Below are 19,659 nucleotides of genomic sequence, written 5' to 3'. Positions count from 1 at the left end.
ACAAAGACTTCCAGGGCCTTCAGACCGGCACCTCTCCTTCCCCCGCTCCTACAGCTCCCAAGTGTGCCTGGGTGCCCAAGAACAACAGGGAGGCTGCTGGGGCCCAGAGCGGGGGCATGAAAGGTGAGGCCAGCAGATGGCCCTGGGCCATGGCTCTTCTTGCCTGCCAAGTCCTGGGCGGAGGAGGTGATGTGAAAGTCAGGCTCCTGAGCACAGATTGTCCTTGGACAAAACATGGTGACGTGGCCCAACCCTCTGGAAAACAACCAGCAATTGTTCTTGATTAAAACACCTGTACCCATTCTCCACAGACTCCACAGTCAGGCATATGTCTGCTAAAAAGAACCCCATAACCCCCAAACAGAAGCATGTCTGGTAAAAAGAGGCTCTGTGCTAAAGGTTGGGCCCTGGGGAAAGCGAAGCAACCGAACAGAAGCGGGGGCACCGGGGAAACTGCCAGGACCACGTCCCAACAGCCTTCTAGAGGGAGCCAGGAGAGCTCCTTGTGGTCTGTCCTCATGGAGGCGGGGCTTATGGGCATGGGGGAGCCTGGGAGTGCATGGGGGGCCTGTGAGCCCGTGGGGGCCCCTGAGCTTGCGGAGGCCTCTGGGCCCAGGCCGTGCTGTCAGGCAGGGCAGCCCCCTGACTCCCCCCAATTCTGTGCCCCGAGCGAAGGCTCACTGGCTGAGGGAGCGGGCAGGGAGCTTTGGAAATGAGGCAGGGATCCCAAGGGGCACAGCGACGTCCCCGGAGTCGGGAGGAAGGGGTCCTCCCCAGGGCTCCTCCCCCCAAGCCCGAGACACAGTCCCAGGAAGGAAGTCTGGAAAAGGCGGAGCGCGGGGCCAGGATGGTGGGATGGTGGGTGCTGATGGGGGTTTTTGGCCCGAGAAGTCTTCCCCGACCCTCCTCGCCCACCCCCCTCTCCTCGGAGATGCCCTCTACTGCTTCCCAGAACCCAGGACACTCCGGACACCAGGGTTTGCTTGCTGTCTCTCCCGCTAGACAGGGACACCTTTCTTTGTACCTGCAGGGCTTAGTTCAGTTCCGGGCACACAGAAAGCACTTAATAAATGTCTGTTTGTAGACTGACTGACTGGCTTTGCTTAATCCTCAGTCCTTGTTTCCATAACGGGCTCAGTCCAGCTCCGGGCTGGAGGCTCATTGGGAAGACGCTGCCCAAGGCCCCGGGGACTCCTGGGATTGATTGTGCGCTGGCCCACGCCTCCTTTCTCTGTCTCGGAGCAGGTTGAAGAAAGTCGAAGTTCAGCTTGTCCCGAGTCCGAGCCATGCTGGCTCCTCCGTTCTCCCGGGCTCTGGGGGCTCTGGCCCGGAGCCGCCTTGGTTCCCGAAATGCTCTGGACGTCACAAGGTGGGGGCCGGGGAGGGGGGTCTCTGGGGGGGTTACCAGAAGGGGAGCCGGGAGGGGGGGAGTGGGCTTTGTCCGGGGTGCCCAATTTAGGAGGCAAGAGGGGTCTGGTGAGCTCCTGAGGGGCCCTGGGAGACGCAGCCCTGGGGGAAGCGGCCCTGGGAGATGCAGCCACAGCAGGGGCCTCTTCCACCAGGGGGCCCCCTTAGGGTCCCAATGGGCCCAAAGGGGGACCTGGGGCCAACCCCCCACCCAGGGGCAAGGGAAATATCCAGGGGGGCTGTTCAGGGGAGCAGGGAAGGGGGGGGCCCTGGGATTCCATCCCCCCCCCCCCTGGAACTCCAGCCTCTCCCGGATGGGTGTCAGGGGCCCAGGGTTTGGCCGCCTCTCCCGAAGGGAGGCTGGGACCCTGGTTTCACTGAGGGGATTGGGGGGTCCCAGAGGGGGCTCCCTCGGCCCCAGGGACTTCCCTCGGCCCTCTGGGGGGCATCTGGGGGGTTAGGAAGCCTGGGCCCCGGCCTGGGGTCCAGGCCCTTGGGGTCCACCAGCTGGGATGGGGCTGGGGAGCCCTGCGGGACCCCCCGGGGCCCCGGCTCTGGGACCCCCCAGGCCTCGGCTCCCAGGACCTCCAGGACTCCCCAGGGCCTCCCGGCTCTGGGACCCTCCGGGACCCCCTGGCCCTCAGCTCTGGGACCCCTGGGCCTTGGCTCCGGGACCCCCAGGGATACAAGGGTGCCGGCATCCCCAGGGGCCGGGGGCTTTCAGCGGGAGCCTGTGTGCGGGGCCCCCCTCCCCCGCCCCTTCATTGCTCCTTCCCCAGGCCTGGGGTGCTGTTCCAGTCTGCCTCCAAAGGGGGGGACGGGAAAACCCAGGGCCCGAGGGAAAAATGGTGGAGCAGAGCACTGGGGGCGGGGCCCAGGCCCTCAGTCTCGGGGGAGGGCCGGGCACCCCAGGGCAGAACTCAGCCGGCGGGTTGTCCTGGCTCCCTCCTGGCCCTTTGTGGGGGCTTCCTCAGTGGGTCAAGTGGCCTGTGGGTCTTACATTGGAAGGGACCCCCCAGGGGGATTGGGGTGTGGGACGGGCCCCCCGGCCCCCCAGCCTCCCCCCCTAACCTCCTGCCCCCCCCCAGCCCTTGGTCCCACCCCAGCCCTCCAGCCCCCAGCCTCTGGTCCCACCCCCCAGCCTCTGGCCCCCCCCAACCTCCGGCCCCCTCTGGGTGCAGACAGCTTCCAGCCCCCCTTCTGAGGAGAGGCAGAACCCCTTTGGGCCCCCTCTCGTTTGCTGCCAGAGCCCTGAGGCCCGGGCTGGGCTTTTCCCCCCCGCCCTTTGGGACACCAGGGATTCGGGGCGGGTTCCTAATGGGCTCCCCTGGCCTCCCTCCCGGTCCCTCCAACAAGGGCCCGTGTTGGTCCCCGGCTCGGGCCTCGGGGCTTTGGCCTCTCCTTGCCAAAGCACCTGCCCAGGCTGGGCTTACCCTGTTTGCCCGGCTGCCTCCTCAAGGGTGGGGAGGCCCCGGGGACCCCTTGCCCCGGGGACCCTGTGCCCCAAAGGGGACCCCTGGCCCCCTAAGGGGCCCTTCCCAAGGGACCCCTGTGCCCCCCAAAGGGACCCTTTGCCCCCGGGGCCCTGGCCCCCAAAGGGACCCTGGCCCCCCACTGGGACCCCTGCCCCCCCCTGCCCCAGGGCCTCCACGTGCCCCCCTAGGTGCCCCCCACTTTTCCTGGCCCCCCCCATCTCGGGGCATCAGTCCCAGGCTTCCCGGCCAGGATCCCTCAGGCTGGTGGGGCGGATGGTGGCTGATCCAGGACGGGGAGGGGGGCTGGGGGGTCCCCAAAGGGGCCCGGCTCCTTCTCTGCTGCCCCGGGCCAAGCCCCAGGTGGCTCCCTCGGGGCCCCCCCCTGGGTGCTCTAAGGGGGCTCTCTTGGGGGAGCCCCCATCCCTCTCTTCGACAGGGGGGACCGGGGAAGGCCTTGTCTGGAAGCCAGGGATCCAAGTCCAGTTCCGTCCGGGTTCCAGGGTGGGGGGTGGGTTGACACAGAGAAGGGCCCAAGGGCTTCCCTCTCCCGTGTCCCGGGCAGGGAACAGGGGAGGGGGCTTCCCTGGGGAGGGCTCCGGAAGGGAAAGCATGCCCGGGCCTGGGATGGCCCTGGGGCCTGGCCCCTCTGTTTTCCAGTCGTGGAGGGCCCTTTGGGGCCCGCTTGGGCTGGCCCTCCAGGGGCCCTTTTTTTTTTCCCTGTCTGGGCTGTCTGGTCTGACTCCTTGGGGAAAAGGGCTGGCTCTTTGGGGGCCTAGGGTGTCACAATCTGCTCCCCAACATTTCCAAGAATCCTTCTGGGCATCAGGCAAGGGCTAGTCTTGTGCCTTGGACCCTTGGCTTAAGGAAATCCAGGCGACTCTGGCCCTTTTCTGGGCCCTCTTTGGCCCTTCTCTGGGCCTATTTTAGCCCTTCTCTGGGCCCCCTTTGGCCCTTCTCTGGGCCCACTTTGGCGCTTCTCTGTGCTCCCTTTGTCCCTTCTCTGGGCCCCCTTTGGCCCTTCTCTGGGCCCACTTTGGCCCTTCTCTGGGCCCGCTTTGTCCCTTCTCTGGGCCCCCTTTGGCCCTTCTCTGGGCCTATTTTAGCCCTTCTCTGGGCCTATTTTGGCCCTTCTCTGGGCCCCCTTTGGCCCTTCTCTGGGCCCACTTTGGCGCTTCTCTGGGCCCACTTTGGCCCTTCTCTGGGCCCGCTTTGGCCCTTCTCTGGGCCTATTTTAGCCCTTCTCTGTGCTCCCTTTGGCCCTTCTCTGGGCCCATTTTGGCCCTTCTCTGGGCCCCCTTTGGCCCTTCTCTGGGCCCACTTTGGCGCTTCTCTGGGCCCACTTTGGCCCTTCTCTGGGCCCACTTTGGCCCTTCTCTGGGCCCGCTTTGTCCCTTCTCTGGGCCCCCTTTGGCCCTTCTCTGGGCCTATTTTGGCCCTTCTCTGGGCCCCCTTTGGCCCTTCTCTGGGCCCGCTTTGGCCTTCTCTGGGCCCCCTTTGGCCCTTCTCTGGGCCCACTTTGGCCCTTCTCTGGGCCCGCTTTGTCCCTTCTCTGGGCCCCCTTTGGCCCTTCTCTGGGCCTATTTTAGCCCTTCTCTGGGCCCCCTTTGGCCCTTCTCTGGGCCTATTTTGGCCCTTCTCTGGGCCCCCTTTGGCCCTTCTCTGGGCCCACTTTGGCGCTTCTCTGGGCCCACTTTGGCCCTTCTCTGGGCCCGCTTTGGCCCTTCTCTGGGCCTATTTTAGCCCTTCTCTGTGCTCCCTTTGGCCCTTCTCTGGGCCCATTTTGGCCCTTCTCTGGGCTTGCTTGGCCTTTCTCTGGGCCCCCTTTGGCCCTTCTCTGGACCCCTGGTGCCTCCAGGCTAGCCCAGGTGTGTGTGAGGAGGCTCTTGTAGCTGTCTAGATCCTGCAGGCAAGGGAGGCCCAGCCCGGTGCCCGGAGGCTGCCCTGCCCCCTCCAACCTCTCTCAGGGGTCCGCTCCTTGGCCTGTCCTTTCCAGAGAAGCGACTGTTTTCCCAAAGGGAAGAGCTGAGGGTCCTGCTGTCTCAGCTCCCTCGTTCTGAGCTGGGAGAGCACCAAGCCCACTCAGGCTACCCCCCATTTTACAAATACACTGAGGCATTCTTGAGAACTGGTCTTTGGGGCCCCCTCACCGGCGGACTCCCGAAGGAGCTGGACGGCCGCCCGCGGGGACGCGGAAATTCAGCCGGACCCCCAGCTGGGGGACAATGGGAATGGATCTGGGGCTTCTGCCTCTGAGGGCCCCCTTCCCCCGTGAGCCCCGGGCTTTTCTGGGAGCCTCTGAGCTCGGCTGCTGCCTTCTCAGCCCCGTCTTTCCCGGCCTCAGGTCAGTCTTTAGCCAGGGCTTCTGGTGTGTGTGTGTGTCTGTCTGTCTGTGTGTGTGCACGTGTGTGTCTAGGATAAGGGAAAAGAGGGCAGCCAAGAGCTGGACGCCATGAATTGTGACCGTATGAAAACCATCCAGCTGGACGTCTGCAAATGTGCCGAGGTGAACAAGGCCATAGAGACCATCCAGAACCACCTGAAGGAGCCCAGCAAAGGTGAGCCAAGGACGGGGGATCCACGCCCGGGGGGCTGGGCCCGAGGCAGCAGCTGGGCCCCAGTCACTGACCCAGACCGCCATTGGCTGCCGCCCCCTGGGTCTTTTTGGGTTCCCAATCTGCACATTTCTCCCTAAGCCAGAGAGTTTGCCTTTCGTGGTCCTTGCACACGTGTCGGCAAGCTCCCGCACCCAGCACAGTGCTCGGCATACAGTGGGTGTCAAATAAATGCTTGTCGGATTGAGCATCAGGGGTGGGAGAAAGAGGCTCATGTGACGGGGACTGGGCAGTTCATCAGTCCCATTTAAAGTGTTTTTACTAAAAAAAAAAAAAAAAAAAAAAAAAAAAAAAAGAGGTACTGGAACATGGACACTTGGTAAGCTCTTATACATGATGGGAATGTGTGCAAAACGAACCGTCTGCTCCGGGCAGGATTTGAATGTGGGACCCGAAAGCTCGGGCGACGTCGTGCTGCCCCGGCTGAGAAACTGCCCCGGGAGCTGTAGTTCTGAGCTCGGGTTTTAATTGCAGAAAGAAAAACACAAAAAGCTGAAAGTTGGGAAAGCCGGTGGGATGGGAGGAGCGGGGCACAGGGGCTGCGCCCCCCGAGTTCAACGTCAGTCCCTGACCCGGATGGCCGGTCCCCACCTGCATCTTCCTCCAGTTTGGAGGCTGGGCCAGAGCACGTGAGGCCTGGAGACAGTGGGCGGCAGCCCAGGCGCGAGGGCTGGGGGCTCCCCACGGGGACCACGGGCTTCAGCTGTGGAGAAAGGCCCCCGGGAACAAGATAGGTGACCTCGAGCTCATGCTTGCGGTGGTCTGAGGTGACGATGATTGTCTCCTCTTCATTTCTCCCCGCCCCAAGCTCTGTCTGTCTCTCTCCCCTCTTCCTCCTATTTCCTTTCTCTTTGTCTCTGTCTCTCTCCCTCTCCCTCCCCTCCCTCTGTGTCTCTCCCTCTCTCTCTGTCTCTGTCTGTCTGTGTCTCTCTCTCCCTCTGTCTCTGTCTCTCCCTCTCCCCATCACCCCCCTAACCCTGCCCATCCCCAGGGTGGGTATGAGCCCCCTCACTGCCCCCCCCAGCACCGCCCTCAGAGGCAGCAGGGTGGGACCTGCCAGCTTGCAGACCTCCAGGCACTCCTCTTCCCCCGTTCATGCGGCTCACAGCCAGGACTTCCCAGACTGCCGGGGCTCAGCAAACACCCCCAAGCAGCCGGCCTGGGGGCCACAGAGGAAAGGTCAGTGGGGCTTCCCCCATCTCCTGGCCCCCTCGTTTTGCAGCAGGCGGGGCCTCCGGCCTCTGATCTGGGGGGCCAGAGGAGGCAGGGCCCCATTGGGCCCGAGCGCGGCGCCCGCTTGCTGGCTCTCCCTCTCCCGTGGGGATGGGGGCCTCCCCCTGCTGCCTCCGGCCCAGCTGACATGGCCGCCCATGATTGCTCCTCGGCCCCCTCCCCACCCCCTCTGTCTGGCCCAGGGGCAGGGACCCCGTTTATTGCTTCCTGGGGTCAGTCAGGATGAACCCTTGGCCACGGTGACTGGGGAAGCTGCCCGAGCCGGGGTTCCGGGCACCCCAAGCGAGCCATGAGGTCGGCCCAGCTTCCCTGGAAGGTCTGGGTGCTCTCCCTCCATGGGGAAGGACCAAGGGGAGGCCGGCGCCTTGGGGCGTGTATGAGGCTGGGCAGGAGGGAGGCTGCACATGCCCCGTGTGGGGAGGGGCCGGGAGACCCCAAGGTCGCCCTTCTCCTCTGGGCCCTCGGCGCTCGAGCCGCCCCAGAGCCCTCCGCCTCCCTTTGCCACCAGTGGCACCCGACAAATGCCTGACGAGGGGCTCCGAGGCCCTTTCCCCAGAGAAGGCCCCTGATACTTGGGGGGATGGGAAGCCCGGGGCGGGGCGGGGGATTCACTCTGCCATTGATTGGGGTCAGTGACTAGCCCCCTCCTTTGGGGTCAGCGCTGTGGGGCTGCCCCAAGACCCTCACACTCACGCCCCCGTGCCCCCGCCCCTCCCGGGAGGGCTCGGATGGTCCCCCGCCCACCCTCGGCCCTTTTACTTTGCGTCCGTCCGTCAGACACGCGGCTGGGGGTCCCTTATCCCGGAATATGAGCCCAGGGCGCTGCCAGGCCCAGTATACAGTGGGTGCTTATAGATGCTTGGGGCTGTTTGGCGGGTTTCTCTCGGGGGGGGGGGTTGGGAGGGGTCTCTGAGGGAGGGGCCCAAGGGCAGCCCTGGCCGGCCCCCCAGAGGCCCTTCCTTTCCCCTGCCTCCCTCCAGGCCTGTGGGGGCTGGTGAACAACGCGGGCGTCTCTACCTTCGGTGAGGTGGAGTTCACCAGCTTGGAGACCTACAAAGAGGTGGCCGAGGTGAACTTGTGGGGAACCATCCGGACCACGAAGGCTTCCCTCCCCCTGCTGCGGCGGGCCAAAGGTGAGCGAGGCTCCGGGGCCGCAGCCCCCAAACCCCCCTCCTCGCCACCCGGGCCTGGGGCCCCAGCCAGCGCGCCTCCTTCCTGGGACAGCGGCTGGACGAGGGCCCCTCGCTGCCAGGCATGGGGGGGACACCCAGGGACCCACGGGGGCCTCAGTGAGCCCCCTGCTGAGCTCCGAGCCGGGGGCCCATCTCCCCCCACTCAGGGAGGCCGGAGCTCCCCGGTGCTTCCCCGAGCCAGGCTAGGGCTTCCTCACGGACCCTCATGGGGGCCTCGGGCATCTCCCCAGGCGTTCTCCGGGCTCCCCAAACCCCCACTGCGGCCCTCACAGGCTTTAAGCGGCTCTGAGGACCCTGGGGCTTAGCGCGGCTTCTGGGCTGGCGCCATCTGGCTGCCCTTGCCTGGGCTTGAGAGCCGAGGGTGGAGGGAGGAGTGAGAGGAGTGGGCGGGAGCGGGAATCTGCTCTCACCGGGCCTTGCTGCCCCTTCTGACCGGCCCCCCCCACGGGACACAGGGTCAGCCATCCATCCATCATCATCTGTCCTTCTACCTGTTTATCCATCCGTCCGTCTGTCCATCTATTTGCCTCTGTCCGTCCCTCTCTCCACCCTTCCTTTGTCCCATCAGACTTAGTCTGGGCAGCCGTCCTCCTCCTCCTGCCATTATCTCCCCCCCAGCCCCCCAGTCCCCAGCTGCAGCCCCCCCCTTGTTAAGGACCCCCTCCTACAGGCCCCTCTCGAGCTGAGAGTCCTTGTCTCTATGGAGCTAATGCTCTGGAGCAAGCGCGGGGACGGGGCCGTCTGCTAAGTGACAGCCGGGCCGTCCCGGCGGGGGCAGCTCCCCTGAAGGTTCTGGACTGGGGGAGGAGAGGGTGGGCAGTGAGGCTTCCTGGCCGAGGCGGCCCCCGGGGAGGGCGAGAGCAGATGTGGGCCCATGAGGGTGGGCTCGGGCCAGGGGCGAGTGTGTCCCGGCGGCCCTGGGGGGGAACAAATATGTCCTGGCAGCCCCTGGGGGGGGAGTGAATATGTCCCAGCGGCCCCTGGGGGGGGGGAACAGGAAGAATATGTCCCTAGTGGCCCGGGGGTGTGTCCCAGCAGCCGGGGGCCGCGTGTCCCAGCGGCCCGGGGGAGGCGTGTCCTGGTGGCCCCTGGGGGCGTCCCAGTGGCCCCGGAGGGGGCGGAGTGCCCCAGCTCGGGCCCACCCCCATGACCGCCCGCCGTGTCCCGCGGGCAGCGTGGTCAGCATCAGCAGCGTGCTGGGCAGGACGGCCAGCGCCGGGCGCTCCACCTACTGCGTCACCAAGTTTGGGGTGGAGGCCTTCTCCGACTGCCTGCGCGCTTCCCCGAGGCTGTACCCGATGGGCATCCCGGGTCAAAAATGGTAGGCCAACAACCATCATTAGCCACCAGGATCTACAGCCCCGAGCGCATCCAGGCCACGGCCCAGAAGATGTAGAAACCTGCGAGGCCGTCTCTTGTAAGAGACTCACAGCAAGCAGTACTTCCTGGCAGGTCAGCAACATGGAGGTCTACTGCAAGAGCGGCTCCATGGACACCAGGCCCGTCATCGAGTCCGTGGGCCACGCACTGACCTCCAAGACCCCGTACACGCGCTACCACCCCATGGACTACTACTGGTGGCTGCGCATGCAGATCGTCACCCACACCCCCGGGGCCGTATCAGATATGATCTACTCCCACTGAGCCCCAATAAAGCCTGGGCCACCTGACCCTCCTCTGCTGCTTGCCCGGGCCGGACCCCAGCCCCGGACCCCAGCCCCAGACCCCCGCCCTGGACCCCCCACCCCAGACCTCCTGCCCAGCGCCAGGCAGGGGGGGAGGCTCAGCCGGAAAGACACTCTGGGAAGGCTGAAGCTGCCCATCAGAGAGCCAGCCCTCGGGCCTGGGGACTCGCTGGGGCCCCCCATCCCTCGGTCCTCACCTCGGGCAGCAGCGCCGGAGCCTTTCTCTGGTGTCCCCTTTGTTCCTGTGGTTAATTGGGAGCTGAGTGTCCTAGGGAGCAACTTCAGGCCACAGTCATTTCAGATCCCCCCCTTTCTTCTCCTCTGCTCCCTTCCCTTCCCCTTTTCTCCCCCCCTTCTCTGTCTCTGTCTCTGTGTATCAGTCTGTCTGTCTGTCTGTCTGTCTTCCTCCCTCCCTCTCCCTTTGTCTCCCCTTCCCCCCTTTCTCTGTCCCTTTCTCTCTTTCTCTGTCTCCCTTCTCTCCCCTCTTTCTCTCCCCCCTTTCTGTCTCTTGTCTCCCCTCTCCCCCCCTCTTTCTCTCCCCCTTTCTCTCTGTCTCTGTCTCCCCTCTCCCCCCTCTTTCTCTCCCCCCCTTTCACTCTGTCTCTGTCTCCCTCTCCCCTCTTTCTCTCCCCTCTTTCTCTCTGTCTCTTGTCTCCCCTCCCCCCTCTTTCTCTCCCCTTTCTCTCTGTCTCTGTCTCCCCTCTCCCCCCTTCTCTCCCCCCTTTCTCTCTGTCTCTGTCTGCCCTCTCCCCCCTCTTTCTCTCCCCCCTTCCTCTCTGTCTCCCCTCTCCCACCTCTTTCTCTCCCCCCTTTCTCTTGTCTGTCTGCCCTCTCCCCCCTCTTTCTCTCCCCCCTTACTCTCTGTCTCCCTCTCCCCCTCTTTCTCTCCCCCCTTTCTCTGTCTCTGCTCCCTCTCCCCCTCTTTCTCTCCCCCCTTCTCTGTCTCTGTCTCCCCTCTCCCCCCTCTTTCTCTCCCCCCTTTCTCTCTGTCTCTGTCTCCCCTCTCCCCCCTCTTTCTCTCCCCCCTTTCTCTCTGTCTGTCTCCCTCTCCCCCCTCTTTCTCTCCCCTTTCTCTCTGTCTCTTGTCTCCCCTCTCCCCCCTCTTTCTCTCCCCCCTTTCTCTCTCTCTGTCTCCCTCTCCCCCCTCTTTCTCTCCCCCGCTACTCTCTGTCTCACGCCTTACCTCTCACTCTTTCTCCCCCCCTTTCTCTCTCTCTCTCCCCCCTCTTTCTCCCCCTTTCTCTCTGTCTCTGTCTCCCCTCTCCCCCCTCTTTCCCCCTTTCTCTCTGTCTCTTGTCTCCCCTCTCCCCCCTCTTTCTCTCCCCCCTTTCTCTCTCTCTGTCTCCCCTCTCCCCCCTCTTTCTCTCCCCCCTTTCTCTCTGTCTCTGTCTCCCTCTCCCCCCTCTTTCTCTCCCCCCTTTCTCTCTGTCTCTGTCTCCCTCTCTCCCCTCTTTCTCTCCCCCTTTCTCTCTCTGTCTCCCCTCTCCCCCCTTTCTCTCTGTCTTTGTCTCCCCCACTCCTTTCTCTCTCCCTTTCTCCCCTCTTCCCCCTTTCTCTCTCCATCTGTCTCAGTATATCCCAAGTCTTTGAGACTGGCTGCTCCCAGTGTGACTCCTTAGTGGGCAGCCTTCACACAAGACCCTCTGTGCAGGAATTAATAAAGCTGCTTACTCATCTACCAGCTCCCCGAGGTGGGGTGGGATGGCAGGGTCGGGCAGGATGGCGGCACACTCCCCTGGCAGATGCCAGGCTGCCTCGGGCAAGGCCGAGGCTAGAGAGAGAGAGGGACTTGGTCACCCTGCATGGGAGGCCGTGGAGCTGGTGCTCTGGGCTCACCACCCGCCCTCGGGCCTCTGGGAATGGGAAGGAGCAAAGGCAAGCCATTGTAGAGAGGCCCTGGGGCGCTTCCTCCATCCTAATTGCCCCCCCCTGCCAGGGGTCCCCCTGCCTTCCTTCCCCTGCCCTCCAGGCCCGGCTCGGGGGTGGTGCCAGTTTGAGACTTCGCTGCCCGGTAGCCACCTACCCGACTCTCCATTTGCCAGGGGCCTTGAGAGCTCCAGTCTCAGGCTGGGGCCCAGGGCCACAGGGGGCAACAGGGGGCAGGTCCCTAGTCTGGGGTTCTGGGAGCCTTGCTGTGTGGGCACAGGGGATCCCATCGAGGCGGTGGTTCTCTTGGCAGGCTGTGTCTAGAGTGAGAGGCAGCCCGGCCTAGCCAGACCCTTGAAAGCCTGGTCCATCTGCATCTGTGTCTGCCGGGTCTGCCTGAACCTGTCCGCGTCTGTCTGCGTCTGTCTGTGCACATCTGTCTGGGTCTGTATCCATGTCATTGCGTCTGTCTGGCTTTGAGGTCTGTCTGCATCTGCCAGCGTCGGTCTCATCTACCTGTCTGTGATCTAGATCTGTCTGACCATATCAGTCTAGGTCTGTATGTAGTATGTCTGGTAGTAATGTTTTCTGTCTAGGTCTGCTGTGTCACCATCTGTGAGGCGTCTAAGTCTGTCCGTCTGTGTCTGTCTGTATCTGTCCGTCTGTGTCTGCCTGTCTGTGTTTGTGTCTGTCTGGGTGTCTCTGTCTCTGTCTGTCTGGGTGTGTCTCATGATGTAGTATTGGTAGTCTAGTCAGCTGAAATAGTCTGTCTGTCCGTCTAGGTCTGTAGTCACTTGATATTAGGTTCTGTCTGCCTGTCAACACTTAGGTATCAGTCTGGGTCTGTATGTCTGTGCTCGTGTGTCTGCGTCTGTGCGTCTCATTAGTGTCTGTTTCTTTCCAGGTCTGGAGTCTGTGTCTGTCTACCAATGTAGGTCTGTAATTGTTGCCCCCTATATGTGATCAGGTCACCAATGAGGTTGTCGGGTCTCAGTCCAGCCTGTCTGTCTAGTCCCCCTAGTCTGTTGTATAGTGGTCAAGTCTGGTCTGTAGTCTGTCTGGTCCAAGTCTGTATGATAGATTGGGTCTGCATCTGCTTGTCACTTATAGTCCATACTGTACCGCACTCCTTTTCATAACTCATTCATGGGGGGCCACTCTACTTTTCATTCCCTAAGGGAGGTTCTGGACACAGGGATCTTGGAATTTGGTGGGGCTCTCTGCTCTCCTAGGCTTTGGGCCCCGCCCCGCCCTGGGGCGCTGGCTTGGGACCCTTCACTCTCAGCTCTGTGGATGAGCACCCGCCCTGGGCCGGAGGCAGGTCCCGCAGCTGTTCCGGATCGGCCTCCTTCCTCCGCGCCTTCCTCCCAAGGCCTGGGGGCAGCAGTCGGGGGGCAGCCTGTGGCCAGGAGGGCTCTCACCCAGGAAACAGAAGCCAGACTGGGCACGCAGGACCGGCCTGGGCCCCCGGAGCCCTTCCAGGCCTGAAGGCCAGGCTCCTCCTCCTCTGGGCCTGGAGCCTGGAGCGGGGCTGGCCCCAGCAGGAGAGGCGCTAGCCTGGGTCCTCAGGGAGAGCCTGGTCTGTGGCCTGGCCCGGGGAAGGCCCAAGCTAGCAGAGCTGTGGCCGGGCCAGCCTCAGATACTTCCTTGTGACCTCCCAGGGCGGGACAGAAGTGATGGTGTCACAGTAGAGTGGGATGAGGAGGGGTGGGGTTCAGGAGGAGGAGGAGGGACAAGCATTTATTAAGCACTGACCGTGTGGTCTGTGCTTTCCCCAGATTGTCTGTTTGGGGGGAGACCTTGGGAGCTGCCGAAAGCTGGGCCCCAGGGAACTGAGGAACAACTTGGGAATTTGTGATGAATAAACATTTCTGGACTTGGTCCTGACCCTGGCCTGGGTAGCCCAAGTCTTCTCCCCAACCCTCCCTCCCTCCCACCCCCCAAATCCCCACCCCCACGCACACATGGCCCCACACGTGCATGTGTGCACACGCACCCATCAACATGGTTGGTGTACACACACACGCACACGCATGCACAGTCCCCTACGTGCACCCACCAACCCGATTCCTCCCAGGAACACCAGGCAGAAGAGTTGGAAGCAACGCGCCTTAAGCTCTTGAGTAAGCTCTTTGTAAGATGGGGTCCCTGCTTGTGCTCCCTCCCACCCGTCCTAGATTCTGAGCCTCGGGACAGGGCTCCGCGAGATTCTCATCTCGCCCATGACCCCGATAATGTCGCCATCACCCTCCAGCCCAATCGGGGATCCTCCACGTCCTCTCCCTCACCTTCTAGAAGTGACCCCATAGGTCAGAAGGGAAGAAGGCCAAGGGAACCAAAGCCCGTGCTTTCTCCCCAGGGTAGGCTGGACCCTGCAGACCCAAAGCCCCCACGCCAAGCCCTCAATGCTTCCATTCCCATTGATCTCCTTGGCCTGAGCTTCTGACGAATAAAAGTCAAACTGGTGGATGGAATTCTCATGTTTCATCTGACTTTCTTGCCAGCCGAGCTGACCCCAGGGTCAGAGATCACTGACCCTTTGAGCTGAAGGCAAGGTCAGGCTTTGGGCTCACCTTCCAGGTAGAATTGCCCGTGTGACCTTGTTTCACATGACTCCCTGTTTGTATTCTGTCGTCCGAGCACCTGACTTGCTCTACCCCGTTTCCCATCCCCCTTTGCGCCGACTGACCCCGTGTCTGGAAGTCTTCCTTCTCCCTTTCCCCTCCTAGAAATCTCTTTCCTCCTTGGAGCTCTCCTGAAGGAGCCTTCCCTCCTTTCTGCCCCTGTATCTTGCCCTACTCAAATCAGTTGGAATCTCTTTATATAGAGACAGATGCACACCTGTATGTCCCTGTGGTCTCTCCCAGGATGAGGCAAGGCCAGTGAAGGCAGAGGCTGCCATCCTTGGGTCCTCAGCACCTATTTAAGGTGCACAGAGTCCTTACCAGGCGTCTAACTGATTGGCTTCCTCTCAGGAAGAACCACAGACACAGAGTTAGCAGAGAGCTCGTCCAGATGGGGAAACTGAGGCCCGAGAGACAAAGGGATTCCCTCAAGCTCAAATAGTTGATGTCAGAGTTAGTGTTTTCACTTGAGCCTCCAGGTGAGAGCTGAGCCTCAGCTGGGAAGGGGGTGACTCCCGCCATGCGCTTCATTGGCCCGGAGCTGAGTGGGAAGCCGGCGGTCCGAGGGAGTTAGGATTGCAGCCGGACGTCCCCTCCCTGGCCCTCTGCGGGTTCGTCCTTCATTCTGGAAGGGGACCATGACGTGCACAGCAGGCAAGCTGGAATGAAGGCGCTTTCTCCTCCTCTCCCGCTGGTCTCCTGCCCAGAGCAAAGGGACCTCAGCAGCGCGCTCACTAAAGGACGCTCCGGCAAACATCTAACAACCGGCTCCCCAAGTAAATGTGTGTGTGTGGTTGTTCAGGTGCTTTTCAGCTCCCTCTGGCGCTTTGTGACCCGTTTGGGTTTTCTTGGCAGAGATACTGCCGGGGCGCGCCACTTTCTTCTCCAGCTCATTGCACAGACGGGGAAACTGAGGCGGGCGGGGTGAGACGACTGAGCCCCGATGGGTGTCTGAGGCACCTTGTGCGCTGTGCTGCCTCCTGGCCGCCTTCACGGTGATCCGAGGTATTCACATGCGCTCCAGCATGTGTCCAGGCCTGGACTTGCGGTGTTTGATTATTTCCCATGCAAAGGCCGCCCTGGAAACATGCCCGCTGTTCTCAGAGAGAGGTGCAGGCCGCTCCCACCCCCGTCCTCCACCGCGCGGAGATGCAGGGCAAGCATTTAATAAGTGCCTACCGTGGCAGAAAAAGAGAGGCAAGAGTTTTGGGGCCGGGCCCCTGCCAAGCCAATCGGCGGGTCCAGGGCACCGGGAAGGGCAGCAGAGGGGAAATCGACAGCCATGGCACTGCCGGACCTGGGGGGAGGAAGGGGAAGGCGTCCAGGAGCCCCCCGGACCTGCAGGAAGGTGCCGCTCCCTTCCAAACTGAGGAAGGGAAGCCGGGAAAGGGGACCCCAACTCCCCTGGGAACTGCCAAGGTTTCACCGCCGGAGGGTGGGGGGGTCAAAGAGACCAGGGCAGGAGAGGAGACGGGAGGGTCGTTAGAGCCTGGGGGAGCTGAGGAGCGACTCAGGTGCCAAAGGGGAGAACCAGGGGGCCAGAAAGGAGAGCCCCGGGGGGGCCAGAGGGGAGAACCAGGGGGCCAGAGGGGAGAACCAGGGGGGCCGGAGGAGAAACCAGGGGCCAGAGGGAGAACCAGGGGCCGGGGAGAAAACCCAGGGCCGAAGGGAGAACCAGGGGCCGGAGGGAGAACCAGGGGGCCGGAGGAGAACCAGGGGCCGGAGGGAGGGAAAAGGGGAGCCAGGGAGGGAGCAGGGGGCCGGGGAGAAGGGCCGAGGGCCGGGAGGGGAGAACCAGGGCCGGAGGGAGAACCAGGGGGAGCCAAAAGAGGGGAAAACCAGGGGGGGGAGAACCAGGGCCGGAGGGAGAACCAGGGGCCCGGAGGGGAGAACCAGGGGCCGGAGGGAGAACCAGGGGGCCGGAGGGGAGCCAGGGGCCGGAGGGAAAACCAGGGGCCGGAGGAGAACCGGGCCGGAGGGAGAACCAGGGGCCGGAGGGAACCAGGGGCCGGAGGGAGAAACCAGGGCCGGAGGGGAGAACCAGGGGGGGGAGGGGAGAAACCAGGGGCCGGAGGGGAGAACCAGGGGGGCCGGAGGGGAGAACCAGGGGGCCGGAGGGGAGAACCAGGGGGGCCGGAGGGGAGAACCAGGGGGCCGGAGGGGAGAACCAGGGGGGCCGGGGGAGAACCAGGGGGCCGGAGGGGAGAACCAGGGGGCAAAGGGAGAAAGGGGGGCCGAGGGGAGAACCCAAAGGGGGGGGAGAACCAGGGGGCCAGAGGGGAGAGCCCTGGGGGAGGAGGCCCCTGGGGCCCGGAGGGGAGAACCAGGGGCCAGGGAAGGAAACCCTGGGGGGCCAGGGAAGGGAGGCCGGGGGCCCAAGGCCAGGGAGCCAAAGGGGAGGGAAGGAAGGAGAACCCCTGGGCCTTGGGGGGGAAGTTTCCCGGCCAGCCCCCCCCGGCCCGGGGGGGCCGGGGGGGAGGGGGGCGGGGGCCACCCCGCTGGGGGGTTTGGGGGCCTCAGCCCCCCTTTCCCCCCCCGGGCTTGGGGGCCTGGGGCCCGGGCCCCAGGCCAGGAGGCCCGGCGCCCCCCGCGCCTTGAGGGGGGTGGGGGGGTCCGCCCGGGGCCTTTCCCCGGAGCCGGGGCCTGAAGGGCCGGCCCCCGGGCCGGGGCCCAGGTGCGGGGCGGGCCGGGGCCGGGTCCCAGGGGCCGGAGCCCCGGCCAATCAGCCAGGCCCCGCGCCGGCCCCGGCAAGGCCGTGCCCCGCGGGCCGGGTCCCCGCAGCCGGCCCCCACGCCTGTGTCCCCGACAGGCCTTGTGCCCCCCGGGACAACCCGGTTCCCCGGACCAGGGCCCGGGCCTGTGGCCCCGAAGCCCCCTTGTGCCCCGACAGCCCGGTCCCCGGCCCCGGGCCCCGACAGGCCCGTTCCCCGACAGCCCGGGCCCCGACAGGGGCCTGTGTCCCCGACAGGCCCCCCGACAGCCCGGCGTCTGGGACAGCCCTGTGCCCCGACAGGGCCTGGTCCCCGACAAGCGCCTGTGCCCCGACAGCCCCAAGTCCCCGACAGGCCGCCTTGGCCCCGGGACAGCCCTTGTTTATTACCGGGCCGGCGCCTGGCCCCGACAGCGCCCGGTCTTCGGACAGGCCGTGTCCCGACAAGGCCCGGTTCTGACAGCCCTGTGCCCCGACAGCCTGGTTCCGACAGCGCCTGTGTCCCCGACAAGGCCTGTGTTCCCGCCAGCCCTGTTCCCCGACAGCGCCTGTGTCTCCGACAGCGCCCAGGTCCCCTTTGGCAACCCTTTCCCCGAACGCCTGTGCCCCCGGCCTGAGTTCTTTGTCGGGGAGGGGGTGCCCAGGGGTCCGAGCCGAAGCCCCCAGCTTCTGCTCAGACCCTGGGCCTTGCCCCAGCGCCCCCTTCTGGCCCCCCTCTGTCCCAGGTGCCCCGGAAAAATGCTGCGAACTTGGGAGGGACTTCGCAGGGGGACGGGGCCCCAGGTGGCGGCCGTGGGGGGCGGGGCCCGGACGCAGGGCAGGCCGAGAGACGCCGGCCCGCATGAGCAGCGCCGCGTGGGGGCGCCGGAATAATCTTCCCCCCCCCGGGGATCCCCCTGGCCCCCGGGCCCGGGGGGCCAGCCCCACCGCCCCGCAGCTCCTGATCCAGGCCGGAGCCCACCCTTCGCCCCGGGGCCCTGGGGCACTGCAGCCCCGGGGGGGAGGGGGGCCGGGGGGAGACCCCCGGCGGGCCTGGGGGGGGCCGGAACGGAACCCCAAACAAAAAATGGTGTGAAAAAGACCCCCCACTCCCACACACTCAGCCGATCAATGGCCTCGGGCTGAGCCCCAGGATCTGCCCCCTCCCCTCTCCCTAAATGCCCCCCACCCCCCCTCCCAGGCAGCGCAGGGGCAGTTTGTGCTCGTCTTCCCTGGAGCTTCTGGGGAGGAAGCAGCCGGGGCTGGTCACCTCCCCCACTTCAGGGTGGGTGTGGTTCCCTGGGGGGGCCTCCAGCCACCAGCCCCCTTTGGCCCGGCGGTGACCCAGGCCTGAGGCCTCTCCGGGCCGGCGCCCTCCTCCCCGCCGGACACACCGGGGCTCCAGGGCGGGGGCAGCCAGCGGCCAGGCCCGACCCACCCTTCGGGCTCCTAGTTCCAGTCAGAGCCCCTTCGGGCACCGGGAGCTAGGTTGTGTGGGCCGGGGGGCGCCATTGCCTGGCTCTGAAAGCATGGCCCTGCCGGTGGTGCAAAGCCCGGGGACAAGCCCGGATGTCCCTGCAGGCCGGGAGCACGGGTCCACCGGTGGGGACACAGCTCCCCACAGCCACCTGGCGACCGGGACACAGCCCCCCTGCACAGCCCCTGGCGACCCGGGACCGCTCCGCCGCCCAGTCCCCCTTGGGACCTAGAACACAGCCCTTCGCCCCAAGCCCCCGGGCACCCGGGACCGCTCTGCCGCCACAGCCGCAACCGGCACCCGGGGAACATCTCCCTTTGCCACAGTCCCCTGGGACCTGAACACGCCCTCGCCCGCCACAGGCACCCGGGACCGGACCAGCCTGGCCTGCCACGCCGCACCTGGGGACCCGGGACACATCCGCCGCCCAGTCCCCTTGTGGACCAGAACAAGCCTGCCTGCCACAGCCGCACCTGGGACCGGACCGCCTGCCCGCCCAACCTTCATGGGACACAGCTCGCCTGCCACAGTCCCCTGGGCCTAGAACACAGCTCGCTGCCACAGCGCACCTGGGACCGGACCTGGCCTCCCGCCGACCTGGTGCACCGGGACACACTCTCCCTCCAAGTCCCCTTAGACCAGAACAAGCTCCGCCGCCCGCCCCTGGGACCTGGGACACAGCCCCCCGATCCCCCTTGGACCTAGAAACAGCCTCCTCCACAGCCCGCACCCGGTGCACCCGGGACACAGCTCGCCGCAAGCCGCACCGGTCCCCGGGACAGCCCTCCCCACAGTCCCCTTGTGGACCTAGAACACAGCTCTCGCCTGCCACAGCCGCACCTGGCGCACCCGGGACACAGCTCTCGCCTGCCACAGCCGCACCTGGCGCACCCGGGACACAGCTCTCGCCTGCCACAGTCCCCTTGTGGACCTAGAACACAGCTCTCGCCTGCCACAGCCACCTGGCGCACCCGGGACACAGCTCTCGCCTGCCACAGCCACCTGGTGCACCTGGAACACAGCTCTCACCTGCCACAGCTGCACCGGGCGCACCCAGGACACAGCTCTCCTTCTGCCTGGTCTAGCAGCTAGGACCCCGCAGGGAAACCCAGGGAGGCTCCGGGCATCCCCAGGCAGAGCGCCTGGGACACAGTGGGCGCCCAATAAGTGCTTATGAACTGCTCGATCCCCTCTACTTGACGCAGGCGCCTCCCGGCCCTCGCTCTCACTTCGCACTCAGTCCTAACAAACTTGAGAAGTGCTCTTGGAACCCGGGCGGGTGGGAGCCATGAGTCGGAGCGGGGAGGCAGGGTTTCCCCAGGCAGGTGGGGGGCCGGGGGGAGCCCGGGAGGAGACTGAAAAGCAGGGGGCGGGGCCGCGGGCGGGGCCAGTCGGCGA

The 19,659-nt window shown here is 65.0% G+C and overlaps 1 protein-coding gene across 1 annotated transcript in view; it reads left to right on the top strand.

The window, feature by feature from the left end:
* Window positions 1–9,590, top strand: part of LOC100925960 (D-beta-hydroxybutyrate dehydrogenase, mitochondrial) — a 15,746-nt gene extending 6,156 nt beyond the window's left edge. The window contains 5 exon segments of the mRNA XM_031963587.1: window positions 5,296–5,437; window positions 7,708–7,864; window positions 9,095–9,231; window positions 9,264–9,347; window positions 9,350–9,590. Coding sequence (XP_031819447.1) covers window positions 5,296–5,437; window positions 7,708–7,864; window positions 9,095–9,231; window positions 9,264–9,347; window positions 9,350–9,564 — 735 coding nt within the window. The 3' untranslated portion in view covers window positions 9,565–9,590.
* The last annotated feature ends 10,069 nt before the right edge of the window (window positions 9,591–19,659 follow it).

Source organism: Sarcophilus harrisii, chromosome 3 (assembly GCF_902635505.1).
Source record: "Sarcophilus harrisii chromosome 3, mSarHar1.11, whole genome shotgun sequence".
Lineage (NCBI taxonomy): Eukaryota > Metazoa > Chordata > Mammalia > Dasyuromorphia > Dasyuridae > Sarcophilus > Sarcophilus harrisii.
The sequence above is the reverse complement of the archived record's forward strand: the minus strand, read 5'-3'. Positions and strand labels throughout refer to the sequence as shown.